Source organism: Zalophus californianus, chromosome 1 (genome assembly GCF_009762305.2).
Source record: "Zalophus californianus isolate mZalCal1 chromosome 1, mZalCal1.pri.v2, whole genome shotgun sequence".
Lineage (NCBI taxonomy): Eukaryota > Metazoa > Chordata > Mammalia > Carnivora > Otariidae > Zalophus > Zalophus californianus.
In genome coordinates, this window is record NC_045595.1 from 204,461,834 (window position 1) to 204,480,258 (window position 18,425).

At 50.1% G+C, this 18,425-nt stretch overlaps 1 protein-coding gene across 1 annotated transcript in view; it reads left to right on the plus strand.

Moving 5' to 3' along the window:
- Positions 1-18,425, plus strand: part of ITSN1 (intersectin 1) — a 209,368-nt gene that overhangs the window by 180,332 nt on the left and 10,611 nt on the right. Inside the window, exons 31-35 of the mRNA XM_027583377.2 lie at positions 876-982; positions 6,727-6,910; positions 8,773-8,871; positions 13,445-13,612; positions 17,434-17,646. Of these exons, the coding sequence (XP_027439178.1) occupies positions 876-982; positions 6,727-6,910; positions 8,773-8,871; positions 13,445-13,612; positions 17,434-17,646 (771 nt within the window). The remainder of the gene's footprint in view (positions 1-875; positions 983-6,726; positions 6,911-8,772; positions 8,872-13,444; positions 13,613-17,433; positions 17,647-18,425) is intronic.

The following is an 18,425-nucleotide window of genomic DNA, read 5'->3' on the forward strand; positions in this document are numbered from 1 at the left end:
ATGCACACTCAAAAAAGGTGCCCCCTCCTCAAGACACGTGAGAGTCCCTAAATATACAATCTCGGATGTCTAGGATGTGAGTGTCGCCCCCTTAGATGTGGCACTTTTGTGTAGTGGTCTGGTATATGCCGGGTTCCACGTCGGCTTAAGAACTCACGGGAAGAATAGGGCTCCCAGAGATCAGCCTGAGCCCGGCCACGTTTATGTCAATGATAGGCTGTCCCATCTCTAAAGAACCTTCCGAAGTGCCCCATGCCTCTGGTGCTAGATAATGACCTCTTTGGAGGCCCAGGCTCCCCGCATGGGGCTGGGCGGAGAGCTGTGATTTACCCCGAGTCACCCAACCACATGGAGCTTGGAGCCTGGGCAGGCTCCTTTCTTTCCCGCAGCCAGTCCCTACACTGGCCCAGCAGGGGCCAGAAGCCCCCACCCAGGCTCCCTGTTGGAGGCCCCGCTGCTTACAGCTGCTCTCCTCAGGATGCCCAAGGCTTGTCTGGGGAGCAGATGCTGCAGGCGAGCATGAAGCGAGCATGCACACCCACGTGCATCTTGAAGCCCCCACTTTTCCTGGCTGCGCCCATCCCCCACCGTGGGCAGGGAAGAGTGTGTGGGACCTTGCACAGGCCTCTCGGCTTTGTCCTGGGGGAGGGAAGGCCTAGCCTCGAGAGCTCAGCTGGCCTCCCCCCGTCAAACAGGGCAGACCTGATGGGGACCCCCAGCGGCTCAGGCAGAGGAGGGGCCATCTGCTGCAGATGCTGCTGGAAGGCGCAGCTGCCCGCGGGCCCTTCCATGCGTGGAACAGAGCTGCGTGCATTGTGCTCGAGTTGTGAGCTAACTGTTTGCTTTCTGAACCGCTTCGTTTTCTGCACCTGTAGATCTTTCAGAAACCCCTGATGGAGTGTGAGCTGCTGACGGAGAAAGAGGGTGCTATGATTTTTGTTAACTGGAAGGAGCTGATTATGTGTAATATCAAACTACTGAAGTAAGCCTCTCTCCCCTAACCCCGGCCTTGCTTCGCGCCCCTTGCCCCCCAGCTCTCACACACTAGCACCTCTGTGTGGCTTCGTGCTTGTGTCCCCCGTGCATGCCGCCCCATGTTTCTTTCCGCCTCTTCCACTCCTTTCCACTTACAAGCACCGTGGCTCCTTGTCGCCCCGATGCTTCCCGGAAACACCCCCAGTCTGGCATTGCAGAGTCAATCACCAAGTTCCTGCTTTCACCGCAGGTCTAGAGTCTGCAGAGCAGGGGACCCTCCCCCCGGCCCTGGCTCCCTCCTGGGGGGCCTGGGCCAGCTCCCCACTTGCCTGCCTGCAGACCTGGGGTCCCCGGGGCACATGTTCTCTTGGGACGTTCTTGGCTCCTGTGGATAGAGAAGGGTTGGAGCATTTGCTGCCCGCGGTTCAGCGTTTCCTCGGGCTCACGCTCCGAGAAGCCTGCCTGGAGCCTTTGATATTTTATTCCCATTGCAGTTTCCAGAGGCGGCTGCAGGGAGGAGGCCCTGGGCTGGGAGTCAGGAGCCCTGGGTTTGGAGCCCAGCTCCCTGCCCTGCGTCTTTGAGCCTCCGTGTCCCCCACTGTCCAGTGAGGGGCCTGGATTATGTCATCACAAAGGCCCCTTCCAGTTCTGAAACTAACCTCCCAGATCTGGGCCCAGCAGGCCATACTTTGGAACATGACTTGCTAAGAACACAGAGTAGGTCCATGGTGGTCCAGCCGGCAGGGAGGACGGGCCACCCTCTGCCGGGCCCAAGAGTGCAACGCAGCCCCGGGTAGCTGGCACCCCTTCCTGAGCTCTACCTTCATGTGATTAGGAAGGGGCAATTTCCTAAGTGTGAGCCCTTGTTCTTATAGAGTAATTTCAGGTCTCCACTTCTCCTGAGTGTGTTCGGGAGTGGTTGGGGGATGGAGAGAGTAGTGGGGGTAAAGTAAAAATATGACATCTGCTTTCTCTATGTTTGGGAAAGCAAATACTCAGAGATGACCCCCAGGGGTGCTTTGAGAAAGCACTTCCATCCTCCCCCTCGAGCACGGTGCTGTGTAAGCTCCTGAGCGTGGCTATGGGTCAGACGCTTGGGCTCACACCTTGCTCTTTGCCCTGCTGCCTGTGTCTTTGGGCGAGTCACTTACGTTCTCCAGGCCTCGGTGTTCTCATCTGTAAAATGGGGATGATAAAGCGTACCTCCTGTGTAGGGTGATTATTGCGGGGTCTTTAGATGACACGCACCTGGCCGTCGTAAGTGCTGGACTCAGCCCCCTGGCCTTGGAGAGGGGCTGTCCTATCACTGGGGCAAGCGGGCTGGTTAAGGCCCGAACCTACATGTGCTGAACCTAAAGGGCTGGAGACAAGTTGTTTCAAAATAGACACGAGAGTTTTCTGTTGGAAATATACCTACAGGTGAAGCCCCCTCTCCTTGGGCGGCCATCAGTGGGGCGGCGGGGAGGTGGCCGGTGTGTCTGATGTTCCCAAGTGGCCCCCGCCTCCCGTCGGGAATGTACTGCCACGCTGCTCCCCATACCTCCCCATACCTGTCCCCCCGTCTCACCCTACCCCCTGTCCTGGCAGGGGAGCAGAAGCCCCTTCCTCGAGCTCTGTCACGGCCAGGCTCGCGCGCTCCTTCCTCCTGTTAGCACGGATGTGCTCCCCAGCCCCGGAGGTGGAGCCTGCAGTGCTGTTTCAGCTGGGGAAGCCAGGCTCAGAGAGGGCGAGTGACTTGTTGAAGTCACACAGCAGGCAAGCCTGTGCTCCGGGCTGCTCTGTGGATCGCCCACTGGGGGTTCCCGCCAGTCCTGCCCCCGATGGAAAGAACGTGGAACCAGGAGGCAAATGTCCTAAGTTTTTGTCCAGCGTTCCAGCACCTTCTAACTTGTTCTGGGCAGTTTCCTTGGGCAGATGAACTCTTGGACCCCTTGTTTCGGGGCCTGTAAAACTGCAGTCATGGTGCCCGGCTTGTCGAGCGCGCGGGGCTCTGAGGAGCGAGGAGGCCAGCTGTGGTCCAGGCGCGCTGTGAGTCCCGTCAAACCTACCTGGGGGACAGCCCCGCCTTCCAGCTCGGTGTCCCTGCGCTCCGGCCCCTTCTTCTGACGACCTGACAGTTCGTTTGGGTGAACTAATGTCTTCCTATTCTAGATGAAATATTTAATAGGAACCACCTGGGGACCTGATTTCTTTCTTTTTTTTTTTTTCTTGTCAATATGCTATTATGAAAATTTTTAAACATACCGAAAAAGGAAAAGAATTCTAGGCTGAGCACCCATCTTGTAGACTGTACAGGGAACGTTTCGCTACATCCCTTTGTTGCATAGACTTAACTTCCTCATGCAAAGGAATCACCCCAATGATAGGGAGATTTTAGGGGTCCTTGCAGGCTGGAAGAGGAAAGCGTTTTCGGATAAAGAGGTTTGAAGGCAGCACTCCCTGGAAGGTCACTAGTGAGCCGACGCCTGTCAGTCCTGTTCCAAGGGCCAGCGACTTGTACTTGGAGTGGGAATGAAGAGGACCTGGGATTTAGGAAACAGATAAAGAAGAAATAAAATAAATGAAAACAACGGGGTGCTGACTGGGCATAGGGACTTCCTACTATGGTTGGGGATTAGAACGGATGATTCGCTCTTCCTGGTGAGTGGAGAGCTGTGAAATTTGCTTTTAAGAAGAAGAGTAGGGCAGAAAGATCTAGAACCTTTTCACATTAAGAGTGGGCACAGGCCCCTCGGCACAGCCGTCAGGAGTGATAGCAGAAGGGACGCAGATGAGACGTAGGGCCGTGCAAACCCAGGTGCTGGGAACTGTGTTTAATCAACATCCTTTCCTGCCTCCTTGCTTGGAGGAAAATGAAGGAGCTTCTCAAAAAAAAAAAAAAAAAAAAAACCAAAAAAAACAAAAAACAAAAAACTTTTCCTTAAACATAAAGTATTTGACCTTCTTTTTAACTTAAGATAGATATACTTTTATTTTGAGCAGAAAACAAAAATAAAGAGTCACAAACCCATCTCGGGGTAGAGACAGGGTGGGGAGACAGGAGGGAACTTTGCCGGGGGCTGGGAGGGAGAGGCCGGGCCTGGAGGAGATGCCAGGAGTGGTCCAGGGAGAGAAGAGGACTGCGGGACACCCAGAGAGAAGGCAAGATGGCAGGCGCGGCTTCTGGAGGAAGGACAGGGCCTGCGTGGAGCAGCTCAGGCATGGAGGCAGGTCTGGGCGCTGGGGCCTGTCGTCCCAGGCTTAGTGCTTACAGACCCCGAGCTCCCGGGTCACACCGCCTGGGTTTGAGAACCGCCTCTGTCAGTATCAGCTTTGTGAGCTCGGTCAGATGACTCAGTTTCCACGCGCCTCAGGTGTGCCAATAGCCAGGAGGGAGAATAAGCAATATATGCAGAAAAGGGTGTGACACCTGGGACGTATGAGTACATGCTAGCTCTTGGACTCCAGAGGGTCAGGAGCGCTCATTCATCCAGCAAACAGCTGAGCACTCTTCGAAATGTTCATCAGCTGATCGATTGCCATGGCAGTTCAAGGCCTTGACCCAGTAAACCTTTAGTTTTTTAAAGATATTATTTTATTTATTTGAGAGAGAGAGAGCACCAGCAGGGGGAGGGGCAGAGGCAGAGGGAGAAGCAGGCTCCCTGCAGAGCAGGGAGCCCCATGCGGGGCTCGATCCCAGGACCCCAGGATCATGACCTGAGCCAAAGGCAGACGCTTAACTGACTGAACCACCCAGGCGCGCAACCCAGTAAACCTTTAGATGAGATCATGGACCAGCTCACCGAAGGGCAGAGCTGTGGCAACTGAGTCACGTGACCCCCGAGCCCGGTGACACCCTCCTTTCAAACCCATTCGGGCCCAGTCATCATAAGTCCTGCCTGTGCAGAACATCCCAGGGGGAGACCCACCCCAGAACCTGACAGGTGCCTGGTCCAGAGTCGGGGCCTGACTGTAAGCCTGTCCCCTGGTTGGACAAGTTGAGTGTGTTCTGGATGAGTTCTTCCAGAACCCAGGCATTGGTTTAACCTCTTCAAGACAATGGCCATCTGCGTGTGCTCTTTCTTCTTTTCCTTGTCTCCTCCATGATTTTTTAAAAAGTGGGGTAGCAGGGTGGGGTACTTTTATTCCCTTAGAGAAAGATTGTTTTGCTGCTCCTCATACGAAAATGATGGAACGATGGAATTTCTTCCTGTTTCCATCTATAGCAAGTTTATAACATGGTTATGCAGGGCTCTGGTCCCCCATAATTGGGTAATTGGGGATGACATCACCCTTAAGCAAATTTCTACATGTTGGGAGACATTCCATACCAACCCCCTCAATGAGCGGTGGCCATTTGGCCATCCTGAGGGTATGCAGTGGCCACCCCTCACACACCAAGCAGCCAGTGGTGACCAGTGCCTCTCCGTACAAGGGCATCTGCTTGAGGTGGAATTACTAATTGTTCAGACCACCTAACTTACTGCCCCTCAGATTTCTCTGCTGGACTTGTTTGCCCAGTCCAAAGATTTTTCCTTTAGCCAAAAATGTAGGAGAGAGAAGGTAAAGTGGTCTCAAGTTTTTAAAGCCTAATGCTAATATTGCAGAGCTTCCTTGGAATTCTTACAGAGCCATGTCCTTACCTCAGGGCTTCTCCAGTGTGGCCATGAAAGCAGCCAAAGGAATTTAGAGTAACAACTTCCCAACCTTATGTTAAAATCATATATCATACCATTCTGTTCCATCCACCCACCCATCCACCCACCCATCCATCCACCCATCCATCCATCCATCTATCCATCCATCCATCCATCCATCCATCCATCTCTGCATCCATCCATCATCACTGGGGGAGGCAGAACACACTCATGGCCTCCGGTGTCGTGGTCCTGCCCTCCTAGTGCATCGCTCTCCTTGCTGTGTAGAGGCTCAGTGATGTGCCCTCTAGAGGCTGGTGTTAGGAGCTCACATACTGGAGTCGGGTGGGTTGCACAGTCCTGGCTCTCATGGCCCTCAACACTCCGACAGCAGCCTGATCCCAGAACAAACCCTTCCCAGCCCCTTCAATCTCTTCTCAGCTTCCAGGAGATGAATTGTCTGGGTTCACTGGTCCATTATCATATAAATAGGCTTCTCTCTTCAGAACTCCCTAACCCAGTCAAGTTCAAATTAGCCACAGCGATGAAGTAGTGAACAGCACAGATAGTTCAGACAACCATTTATCCCGGGCTTTGGTGAACATAATGGGATTATTTCTGTTTATTTCTCTGCAATTGATTTACCATCTTAATTATGTTCTGTTTAGTCTGAAAATGAGCCTCTATGTCCCTTGGCAACGGTAGCTTCCCTCAGGTGACATTGGCTTGGAACAGACTCAGTGCTGGGGCCATACTAGCCTTAGACCACAGATAATCCATAAAGTGAGATGTCAACACAGGGACCCTGTCTGAGTTATGAGAGAAATGATCCCCTATTTCTCCATAAGAAAGAAAAATATATTTTTCATGCTGACTTGTTCAGCAAAGATGTCTCTGAAAAGTTATTCCTAAGAACCAGCAGACAGCTATCAGGCCAAAGAAAACTGCCCCAGTGATACCTGTCTGTAGCACCAGACGTGATTCTTTTCTGTTCCTTGTCTCCCCCAGTAGATCCTTTAGTGGCCCTGGGTTTGTGCCCCTCCCACACGTTCTGTTTCTGTATGGCCTCGAAGTGTGCCCCGTCACCGGCAGCTAGTGTGAAGGCAGGGGGCTCACTTCCTGTGTCCCCATGCAGAGCGCTGCGGGTCCGCAAGAAGATGTCGGGGGAGAAAATGCCTGTGAAGATGATTGGCGACATCCTGACCGCCCAGCTGCCACATATGCAGCCCTACATCCGCTTCTGCAGCTGTCAGCTCAATGGAGCTGCCCTGATCCAGCAGAAGACAGACGAGGCCCCGGACTTCAAGGAGTTTGTCAAAGTAAGGAGTCCAGGCTGAGCCAAGTCCCGGCCCCTCAGTGGCTGACGCAGGGCAGCTGGGTGTGCGAGGAGCGAATTCAAGCCTGCCAGCATATTCCTGCTAAAAGCAGCCAATGGGACTGAGGTCTTGGCCGAGCACTAGGGGCCCGCCGTGGGCTGGCAGGTGGGGCTTTGACCAAAGGACTGGGCTTGGAGAGGAGGGGCCAGCCTGCACCCGGAAACTCTGACCTCTGGTTCCCCATGTTAGTGGTGTTATTTGGATGCAGGTTTAAATCTTCGATCTCATTTGTCAGGCCCAGCAGGGCTGGTGCATCTGAGGTGCCCCATTCTGTTTGGTCTGAGCACCCCCCATTCTTTGCTGCAGAGGGAATGGCCAGGAATCTCAAGGGACCCTTTGTTCCTTTTCCAACTGTTTTTTGTGGTTGGCCTCGAGCTCTAAGAAGCGTGTGGGGGTGAGTGTGGGATGCCAGGACCTCTGCCTCGGGGGATAATAGGGGTCTCAAGAGCCATGTGTCCCCCAAGGGGCACCTGAGGAGGTGGGCCCTGTGCTGCTGGGGGCCGCAGGCCCTAGGACTTGGCCTTGGCCAGGGCAGGTCCCCACTGGCCCCGCTGGTCCACTCAGCCTCCGCATCTCCCAGAGAAAGAATCAGATAACTTTTGTGGAACCTCAGTTACATTTTGGTGAATAGACCAGTAATACTAACAGCAGGCTTCTCTTTGTACCTCTTGCACTTGGGGGCAGGCCATTCCACGCCACCCCCAATAAGCACGTTTGTGGAATCATCATTGTGCGGTCTCTCCTGACTGCAGCATCCCACATGCTTGTTCTTTCCTTTTCCCCTGGTGTTTCTCAACATTAAATGCTTTGATTTGCTAGCCGATGAACGGGAGGGGGGAGGCATTCTAAAGTCATTCAAAGGGGAGAAATATTGGTAAAAAAGTAGGCCCAAGGTGGTCTAGAGACTGGAGAGCAGATGCTGGGCCACCTGGGCTTTCAGCCAAGGCCCAGTCCTCCCCGGGGAACAAGGCAGGATGAATTCATCACTGGATGCACTTGAACTTGAGGGACATGCTGACACCACCCAGGACAGGGGGCTTGTTTCCCCTCCTCATCACCTCTCCTCACCTCACCCCTGTGGGGGTTTGACACGCCTTTCCAGGTATGAGGTGTTCCTGGAATGATGACGTCCATGGCAGGAGCAGGCTGGGAAGCTGACACCTCCCGGGACCTGGGGCCTAGGTCATGGCAACTGCCCGTTTCTAAGGTGTTAAACCTGGCCAGTGCCTTTGAGAGCTGAGTCACCACATAATTCCTGTGACTTACAGACGGGATCATCTTTTGGGATAGGACCCTTTCCTCTGGCCGAATTGACGAAAGGGACAAGTGGTCTAGGGTGAGGACAACCACAAGACTTGAGGTTGTAGGCCCCCCCCCCGTCTCAGCACCACTGTCCCCACCTGCCTGGGGCTCCCACAGATGTGTGCGGGCTCCATCCGAACGAGACAGTGAGATTTAGCCCCTCTGGCATCTCTGGGACTTAAGGGGAGTTTCTATTCTAATTCTACAGCCTCGTGTCTCTTCTTCCTCTTGGGGCTGTTAAAAAGGTCTGGCAGATATCCAGAAGAAATATTCTTTGTAGAGCCAGAATCTCATCTCTGTAAGGGAGGGTCTGTGTGTCCCAGGGAGAGGGTGGGTCTCCAATCGCCATCGTCCTGGACCGGGATATCGAGTCAGGCCCTTCCAACGCCAGGCTCCTCCATTCTCGTCCAGATAAATGAGACAATGTGATGGGCGGGGAGCGGATGTCCCTGAATGGACTTTGCAGATTTCTTAAGGACATTTAAAAAACTCTCTCATTTCAGAGGCTGGCAATGGACCCTCGATGTAAAGGGATGCCTCTCTCTAGTTTTATACTGAAGCCTATGCAACGGGTAACAAGATACCCACTGATCATTAAAAATGTAAGTACCCATCTTGCCTTTTCAAGCAGAGGAATGCTTTCTCAGAATTTCAGGGATCCACGGTCAAGGGCAAGATCCCCCAGCCAATGCACCTGGTATCTGTTGTGTAGAATCGTATACCAAGGGGATGTTGGGAGTATCTGCTTGGTAACTCAGAAAGAAAAGCTGTTTATTGTGAAAAGAGCTAATAATATATAGTCTTTAGCTGTGCGACCAAGTGGCTTTTACCACATAAGTTGGAAAATGAAAGCTCAGTTCTTTGTTTCTTTTCTTAATAGAGGTATAACGCCTCCATGCCTCAATTGTCCCAGCAGGAAAGAGAAAGAAATGTCATGCCTACCACCCAACTTCAAAAAGCCATTGTGAAGCCAATACCAAAAGAAAAAAAATAGGGTTTCAGTGTTTCTATCTGTAATATGGGTGAGCAGACCCAGACATCCTCTGAGCCTGTGATTATATAACCACAGGGGGGTAGCTCCTGGAGAGAGGTTTTAGATCTGATTCCCTTTAGTGGAGACTTTAGCAACCCAGATCTGGGCGCCGGTGTGCTCATTGCTGTTGGGGTGTTACTGCCTTTTGGGTCTCTCAGTAGCAGAGTCAGGAAATATACGTATGTATATTATATTCATACACACATGCTTATATGTAAGAGTCCACACATACACTTATATTTATTTCTAGATCAATCCATGTAGATAATAATGCATGTTAAAACCCATGAGCTCACACTGATATGTCCTGTTCTAATCTTATACCACAGAATTGATTCTAGCCTTCCCCCTTTCTATACTTATAACTTCTTTTCTATGAGAAACTTCCCTCTCATCATCAATACATTTACTGATTTGCTCAGACCCCTTATAGTAACCCATCTCCCTCCACGTAAGCCATCTCCTCTGTCCAACCCCAGCTTGGCCCCACAAAGTACACTGTGGCCACCTTGGCTGAATTAAATAATTAGTTTTGAATCAGGCTTTCAACCTGCTGTTTCCTCTCTTCCAACTTGACAGTTGTTATTTAACTGGCGCAGTACTTCTCTTTTTCCCCCCAAATTTAATTGCACATTGGAGCTGGAAATGAGCTTTTTAAAATAGGTGTTCAGGTGCCTGGGTGGCTCAGTTGGTTAAGCGACTGCCTTCGGCTCAGGTCATGATCCTGGAGTCCCGGGATCGAGTCCCACATCGGGCTCCCTGCTCAGCAGGGAGTCTGCTTCTCCCTCTGACCCTCCCCCCTCTCATGTGCTCTCTCTCTCTCAAATAAATAAATAAAATCTTAAAAAAATAAAATAAATAAAATAAAATAGGTGTTCTAGATCTAGGCAATGGCGACGGGGTTGGGGTGGGGGTGGGGGCAAAAACAAGGAAAGAACCGAGAGTCATAAATATTAAAAAGGAAACAACAAATTATCGTTATTTGCAGAAACATGATTGCTGCCCTTTAGAGGACCCAAGAGTGAACTGAAAAATAGTAGAACCAAGAAGAGAAATTTTAAAAGGTGGACAGTTACAAGATACATGTGAAAAACTATAAAAGTACTAAGATGAAATATTGTATATGATGCTGAGGTGGAGAAATTCTTAGCATGGCAATAAGGACAAAAACTTAAAAGATTTAGAGTTGTAGCAACTTAAAAAAATATTTTATTCTGGAAACAACCTAGATATTAAGTAGAGCAAATGAATTGTGGTAGACCTGTACTCTGAAAATATTTTTTAAAAACAGAGACTTCAGGGGCGCCTGAGTAGCTCAGTCGGTTAATTGTCTGCCTTCGGCCCAGGGTCCTGGGATTGAGCCCCACATCAGGTTCCCTGCTCAGCACGGAGCCTGCTTCTCCCTCTCCCTCTGCCCCTCCCCCACTTGTGCTCACTCTCTGTCTCGCTCACTCTCTCAAATAAATAAATAAAATCTTAAAAAAAAAACAACAGAGACTTCTATGTATTAGCATGGAATGGCATCCAGAAAATACCATTAAGTAAAAAAAAAAAACCCTTCATGAGCAATCTTACAGTGTAGTTCATTTTATAAAACAGAGGAAAAACTATGTGTGATTATTAAATGTACGTAGAGCATCTAAAAGGAGTTCAAGGGATGCCCTTTGGTCTGTTGGCATGGTTACCTCTGGGGAAGATAGTGAAAGGGAACTTTCACATTTGCTCTATGTATTTCTGTATTGTTTGGATCTTGCAGATCAAGAATGTGTCAATATACTATTTGCATAAAGATTTTTCCTAAAGTTTTCTGGGTGACAAAATATAATGAACAACAATGAAAGACAAATGATAGATGTAAACTGGGTAAACACATTTTATACTCATGTAAGTAGGTACTGAAATATACATAGATTACTTATCTATATCTATGTATCTATCATATATCTGATAAGGGGCTAGCATCCAAAATATATAAAGAACTCATATAACTCATACAATAGCAAAAAAACCCAACAACCTGATTTAAAAATGGGCAGAGGATCTGACTAGGCATTTTTCTGAAAATACACAGTGCTTAAGAGGTACATGAAAAGATGCTCTATGTAATTAATCATCAGGGAAATGCAAATCAAAACCACAATAAAGTATTACCTCACATTGTTAGAATAACTATTATAAAAAAGACTAGAAGGGGCACCTGGGTGGCTCAGTTGTTTGAATGTCTGCCTTCGGCTCAGGTCATGGTCCCAGGGTCCTGGGATCGAGCCCAGCATCAGGCTCCGTGTTTAGCAGGGAGCCTTCTTCCCCCTCTCCTTCTGCACAGCCCCCCCCACCCCCGCTCATGCTCTCTCTCTATATTTCTCGCTCTCTCAAATAAATAAATAAAATCTTTAAAAAAAAAAAAGACTAGAAATAACAAGTGTTGATAAGGAGGTGGAGAAAAAGGAATCCTTGTCCACCGTTGGTAGGAATATAAATTGGTGCAGCCACAATGGAAAACAGTAAGTAGATTCCTCAAAAAATTAAAAATAGAACTACCATATACAACCCAGCTATTCCACTTCTTGGTATTTACCTGAAGAAAATAAGAACACTAATTCAAAAAGATACATGCACCCCCATGTTCATTGCAGCATTATCTATTATAGCCAAGACATGGAAACAACGTAACTGTCCACTGATGGATAGAAATTATATATATATATATATGTATATAATATACAGTAGAAATACTGTTCAGACATAAAAAAACAGTGAAATTTTGCCTTTTGTGTCATCATGGATGGACCTGAGGGCATTATGCTAAGTGATACAACTCAGAAAGACAAATACCATATGATCTTTCTTATATTTGTCATCTTAAAAACAATTAAAGAAAACCCCCAAGCTCATAGATACAGACAACAGATTAGTGGTTGCCAGAGGCAGGGGTAGGGAGTGGCATAAATGGGTGAACTATTTTTGTTTTCTTTTTGGTTCTCAGTTTAAATAAATTGAAGAAGAAAAAAAAGAAGAAAGCAAAACTAAACCAAAACCAAAACAAATGAATTTGCACAAGCCAGCTGTGTGGGCTCCCAGTCTAGAGCTGTAGTCCTTAGACTTGGCAGCACATTAGAATCACCCAGAGAGCTCTAGAAAATACCTACACCTGGAGTCCCACCCCCAGGGATCTCGTCAGGGATGAGGCATCAGGAGTTTCCACAGGGATCCTAGCTACAGCCAGAATTGGCCTGGAGGGTGGGGATATTGTTCATGATTGGTAGACGCAGGACCCAGAATGTGCATTTTTCTCAATTTAGGTGCTTCCCTAGGACTTTAAGCCAAAGGGTACCTTTGAGTGAGCTACTATTCAAGGTTAGGTCCATGTGAATTATTTGTGTGTGGACAAGTCCTAGGCAGGTACACCTTCCACATCCCCTGGTGCATTCCAAAACTGGCTCAGGGCCTTTCTTCATGACTGCTTTTAATGCGCTCTAAGTCCTTGGAGAATCTGATGGTCATGGCTCTCATTCACTGAGCACCTTCTAAGGGCCAGGTACTTTGCGAAGTGCTTCACTCTATCAAATCATTTAGTCCTCCAGATAACCTTATAAAGGAGGTGCTATGGAGCATCCCACTTTTCATATAAGGGAACTGAGGCTCAGAACATTTGGGGGACTGGCCCATGTATGGCTGGTCACTGGCAGAGCCCAGATATTAATGCAGGAGGCCTAGCTGCTGGCTGGCTTGGAGTGTTCTACACAGAAAACCGCACATATGCTCAGATGCACCCCTTGGCACGCTGTTCCAGAGCTGTGCGGATGCCTGCAGCTCACACGGACCTAGGAAAAGAGCCGTTTTCTAGGGGAAAATACCTGAGGACGCATTGTTACCCCGGCTGCCTCCACTGCCCTCCTCAAACCCCAAGTCTAAATAATGTGGCATCCCCTGCCTCCCCAGGGGACCCGACCAACAACAGGTGGCCATCTTGCTCATGTCATGGCTGCAGCTGGGCGCTCAGAGCGGCAGCTCCCCAGATGGGCACCCGTCAGGAAAGGTGGGTGCCGTGCCCTGCCTCTGCTGGGCCCTCCGGGACTTCGCCCCCCACCCCCCGGGGCCCACCTGCACCGCCTGACGCTGCTGTCTTGTGTCCTCCTCCGTAGATCCTGGAAAACACCCCCGAAAACCACCCTGACCACAGCCACTTGAAGCACGCCCTGGAGAAAGCGGAGGAGCTGTGCTCGCAGGTGAACGAAGGGGTGCGGGAGAAGGAGAACTCCGACCGGCTGGAGTGGATCCAAGCTCACGTGCAGTGTGAAGGCCTGTCTGAGGTAGCTGCCCGCAGGCTGGGACCCCGGCCGCGCCCCCCAAGCTGAGTCTCGGCCGCCAGCCTGGAGGAGGAGGCAGGCAGGATCGTTCTCTCTCCCCCCTGCCTCTTATCCGCCGCCCCTTCACCTGTCCACTGACTTCTTTATTTCCATTTTCCGAAGTTCCGTTCCTGCCGTCAGATCTGCTGGCTTCTCTCTCGTGTCTTGCTCTTGCACAAGTGGCCACGCTTTTCATTTTTTTTTCGAGCATTTTAAACATAGTCCCAATCAGGTCATTCCACCATCTACAGGCCTGGAGCTCGCTCTTGTCTGTCGGTTCTGCTAGCCGTCACTGCGCATGCCCGCTTCTCTGTCTGTGCTGTGATTTTTGATTGTGAGCTCCGTGTTCCTTGGAGCTTTGTCTGCGGGGTCTGGAGTTGCATTCCTCCTGAGAGGATTGCTACCAGCATCACCCCAAATTAAATGTAGAGGGGTTTGGGGATCACATTGCTGTGTGAATTGTCATTGCAGACTTGGGCGAGGGCTGCCTTGCGGTTGCAAATTCTCAGGGGCATTTGTTTTCATTGCACTTAGTCCAAGGTAAAAAACAAGCAAGTCTTCTTGTTCCTCCCTTCTGTGCTTGAGTTTACTTGTCATTCTTCCTCTACGAGAAAGTTTTTTGTGGCTGTCTCCTGTTAGATCCCTCCACTCACGTGGGCCCTCCATACATTGCTCGCCTAGCACCCCACGTGACCTTTGAAGTGGAAGCTCAAGGTCACCGGATTCAAGAGAGACTCTCAGGGCTGAAGCCAGCTTTGGGGTTGGCTTTTCTTCTGGGGTACACATTTTCATTCCGTTCTTGGCCTCTGCACATTTTTTACTTTTTATATATTTTTTTATCAATTTGCTTGCATTTAAAAAGTGCATTTTCATATTTTACTCAGTTTTTAAATTTTTCACTGGATGTGTCAAAGTATCTAGTCCACCATACCGCCAGAAACAGAAGTTTCTCTTCTAGTATTTCTTTTCTTGTCACTTTCCCTTCCTTTAGTTTCATTGATTCTTTCTGCCTGTTTTTTCCTCTCTCTGCCTCTGCATGCATGTGCGTGTGCACACACACACACACACACACACACACACACACACCATTCACTAGGGTTTACCAAAATGCCCAGGCAGAATGTGTCCCCCTCGTCCACTCTCCCTGTGGCTTCTCCCTTCTTCCAAAGCTTTGAAGGCAATCACTAGCTGAGGAAGTCACCACCACGGATACCTCGCCTGCCTCACCTCCTTGTCCGTCTTCAGTGTTAGGTGTGCGATAAACAGAGCTGTGGGAACAGCCCTGTGGAAGTGCATTTTGGAACTCTGTGCTGATATGCAATCCTGGGGCATTCATTGGTCGATTGGCTCACTGATGCTTTCATCCGTGCGGGTGCTGTGGGAACACAGGGTGGGGAGGAAGGGACAGTCACGGGGGGATTCAGGGAAGCATCGGAGATGGAGACAGGTGGCTGCGTGTTGAAGGATGAAGATATCTGTCCTGGAAGGCATCCAGGGGGTGGGCCTCCCAGTGGAGGGCACGTCCTGAGCCGGGCATCTGTAGAGCAATAGATGATATGGCTTTATGGTAAGTGGAAGTAGGGGAGCAAGCTCAGAGGAGGTTAACTCGATCCTGCAGACAGCGCACCTGAACAGCTCCTGAATCCAGGCAGCAGGATGTGGCGACCTGCTCTTTGGAAAGGGGCCTTTCCCCGAGTCTCGCAGCTGCCCTCAGGCGGACCCAGAGAAGCCTGGGTCTTCTTAAAACATTAAGTATAGGGGCGCCTGGGTGGCTCAGTTGGTTAAGCGACTGCCTTCGGCTCAGGTCATGATCCTGGAGTCCCGGGATTGGTCCCCACATCGGGCTCCCTGCTCAGCAGGGAGTCTGCTTCTCCCTCCGACCCTCCCCCCTCTCATGTTCTCTCTCTCATTCTCTCTCTCTCTCTCAAATAAATAAATAAAATCTTAAAAAAAAAACATTAAGTATAGGGACGCCTGGGTGGCTCAGTCGGTTAAGCGTCTGCCTTTGGCTCAGGTCATGATCCCGGGGTCCTAGGATCAAGCCCCACATTGGGCTCCCTGCTCAGCGGGGAGCCTGCTTCTCCCTCTGCCTGCCTGCAACTCCCCCTGCTTGTGCTCTCTCTCTCTCTCACAAATAAATAAAATCTTTAAAAAACAAACGAAAAACATTAAGTATAAAAAAAAGCTCTTAACCTTTGAGTTTTGTGGCTTCTGTACCCTCTTTGAGATAACTGTTTTCCTTCCTACTGATCAGTCTTACCTAGCTTTGTACACCAGCTTTCGTCTTGTCTGTGTGGTGTTCACCGTACAATCAGGGAGAGGGGGCATGCTGGCTTCTGCCTCCTGGCCCAGATCTGGACTCATCCCTGTGATTAAGTTTCAAATACATGCTGTCTTTAGCATCCTTGTCCTAAGATAGAGAAACATTCCCAATTCATTTATATTCAGTGTTAGCCTGGCCTCGTGGAGGCCCCACACTTGGAGGAGGATGAATAAATGACGTCATCGTTATGTGATCCAGGCGGCCTTCTCTGGATTCATTGTCTGTCCCCACGTGGCTTGAACTCTTTCTTGGCGAGCAACATGGATCTCCAGATTCCTGTTCAGAGTGCAAAAGGGTAAAGAATACCCTCTGAAGGCTCCCATGTGGGTGTCACCTTCAGTCTTTGGGGCTCTCTCAGAGCCCCTCACCCCTCCTTGTACCCAAGAGTGGAGTGGAGTGGTCACTCTTCCTTATGCCTATAGGTCTCCAGTCACAGAGGCACTGCTGATTCTTTCCCCATGATGGAGGGAGATGCGTGGCCACCAACATCTCTTGGGGGACCCACGGTGTGAACCCTGTCACCTCTTCACAAATACCCTCCTCAGGGAGAACTACGGGGTTCATAGCTCTGGAGAGTATTGGCCTTGAAGGCTGCTGGTGGAGCTTCCCCCTGGGGCTCTCCCTCAGTCTCTCCTCCGGCTACCAAGAAAGTGGGTCTTTATGGGATCATTTTTCTGCCTCAGTCTCCCTCTGCCCCTTCAGAAACTGCTCACATGGATGATAGAGCCCAGTGGGATGATAGAGCCGGCTTTCAGCAGCCTTTGGAGCCATCTCCAAGGCTTGGGAAGTGGCAGGAAAAGAGTGTTCCTTTCCCATTTTCAGGATGAGGGAGTTGGTTGAGATTCCATGTGCACCATGCTGTGTCCGCTCTGCTTGGCTTTGAGGCGTCACTCAGCACCCCTGAGTCTTGCAGTCGCCCACGTGCTAGGGGCCTGGACTCTAGCCACACCTGGGAAAGTAGCGTGTGTCCTATAGAATTGTACATAGAGTAGTTGCTGCTTTCCAGAAGCTCAAGGGACTGTGGGAGCCTGTGTGGGGTTGTCACTGGAGCAGGTTCATGCCCCCGCTGGGGACACAGCACATACTCATCGAGGCGGCAGGAGAGGGCTCAGAACTTTCTCCCTGCTTCCCATTTCCCAATCAATAAGAGGGAGAGGGCCACCAATCACGCTGAGACACTAGTAGACCCCTAGGGAGAAGGCAGTAGGAATTATACTCAAGACTCATCTGGACACTCGGAATCCCCAGAACTGGGTCCTTGACTGACATTGACTCCTTGGCTCTGAAAGGCACTGCCTGATGTCTGCAAAGCAGTCCTTGACTTGAGCCTCAGACACAGGCCTGCTGAGGCCCAGCCTCAGATTCTGACCGAGCCCGGGCTTTCAGACGCAGAAAAACAGAAATCAAAAAAAATGACCTCACCTCATCGTGTCTTCTTTGGATTTTGTTTTTCCTTTCTCAGCAACTTGTGTTCAATTCAGTGACCAATTGCTTGGGGCCACGCAAGTTTCTGCACAGTGGGAAACTCTACAAGGCCAAGAGCAACAAGGAGCTGTATGGCTTCCTCTTCAACGACTTCCTCCTGCTGACCCAAATCATAAAGCCCTTGGGCTCTTCCGGCACCGACAAAGTCTTCAGTCCCAAATCTAACCTCCAGTATAAAATGTACAAAACTGTAAGTTTGATTCCAGATGGCAATCTCAGGGTTGACGTTTGGGGGAGTAGAAAGTTCCCAAAAGGAGTCAGTCTTAGCAGGGTTTGGGGGCTGTGGCATGGAGGAGAAGGCAAAGGGGTGAGCCAGGATTTAGGGTAACTGAAGCAATGCAGTTCCAGCATTCTCAGAAGATGAACAACATTCAACTCGATTGACGAAACATCTGTTAGCTTCCAAACGGCCGCCATGGGTCACCAGGTGAAGTCACGCTGCCCTGGGCTGGCGGGGCTCAAGGTCTAGGGTTACAGATGAGGCAGGCGTGGGAAAGCTCCAAACTAGAGCTCCAGCGTCCCGCCTTCCAAACATTCCCAGATCCACCTCCAAGCTCCTCAGGGTAGCTTGAAACATCTGTGCCCCTCACCTTGGACAACAAAAGCCAATCTAAACAGTCACTGTGTGGAAAATTTCCCTCTGCTGTTTATTTGGTCTGCTCCTATGTACATAGTTGTGTTTGTGTGTCTTCGTGTCATGGGGTGCTGTTTTCCTAAATTTGCCTGTGTGGGGGTGTTTTTACAGAAGAATTTTCTCTGAAGCAGCACTTAGCCTGATTGTGGGGAAAAGAACAAAGTACTTATGCAGATTGTCACTAGCAACTTTGTAGGAAAATCTTTGGAGGGAATTGGCTGGAGGTGAAGTTAGGGAGACTGTTTGCTGATTAGGATTTGCTCTGGCCAAAACAGACTGGTCAAGTTTTCTTCTGAAGGACCTAAAAAACACCGGCAAAATGGAGGAGGCAAAAA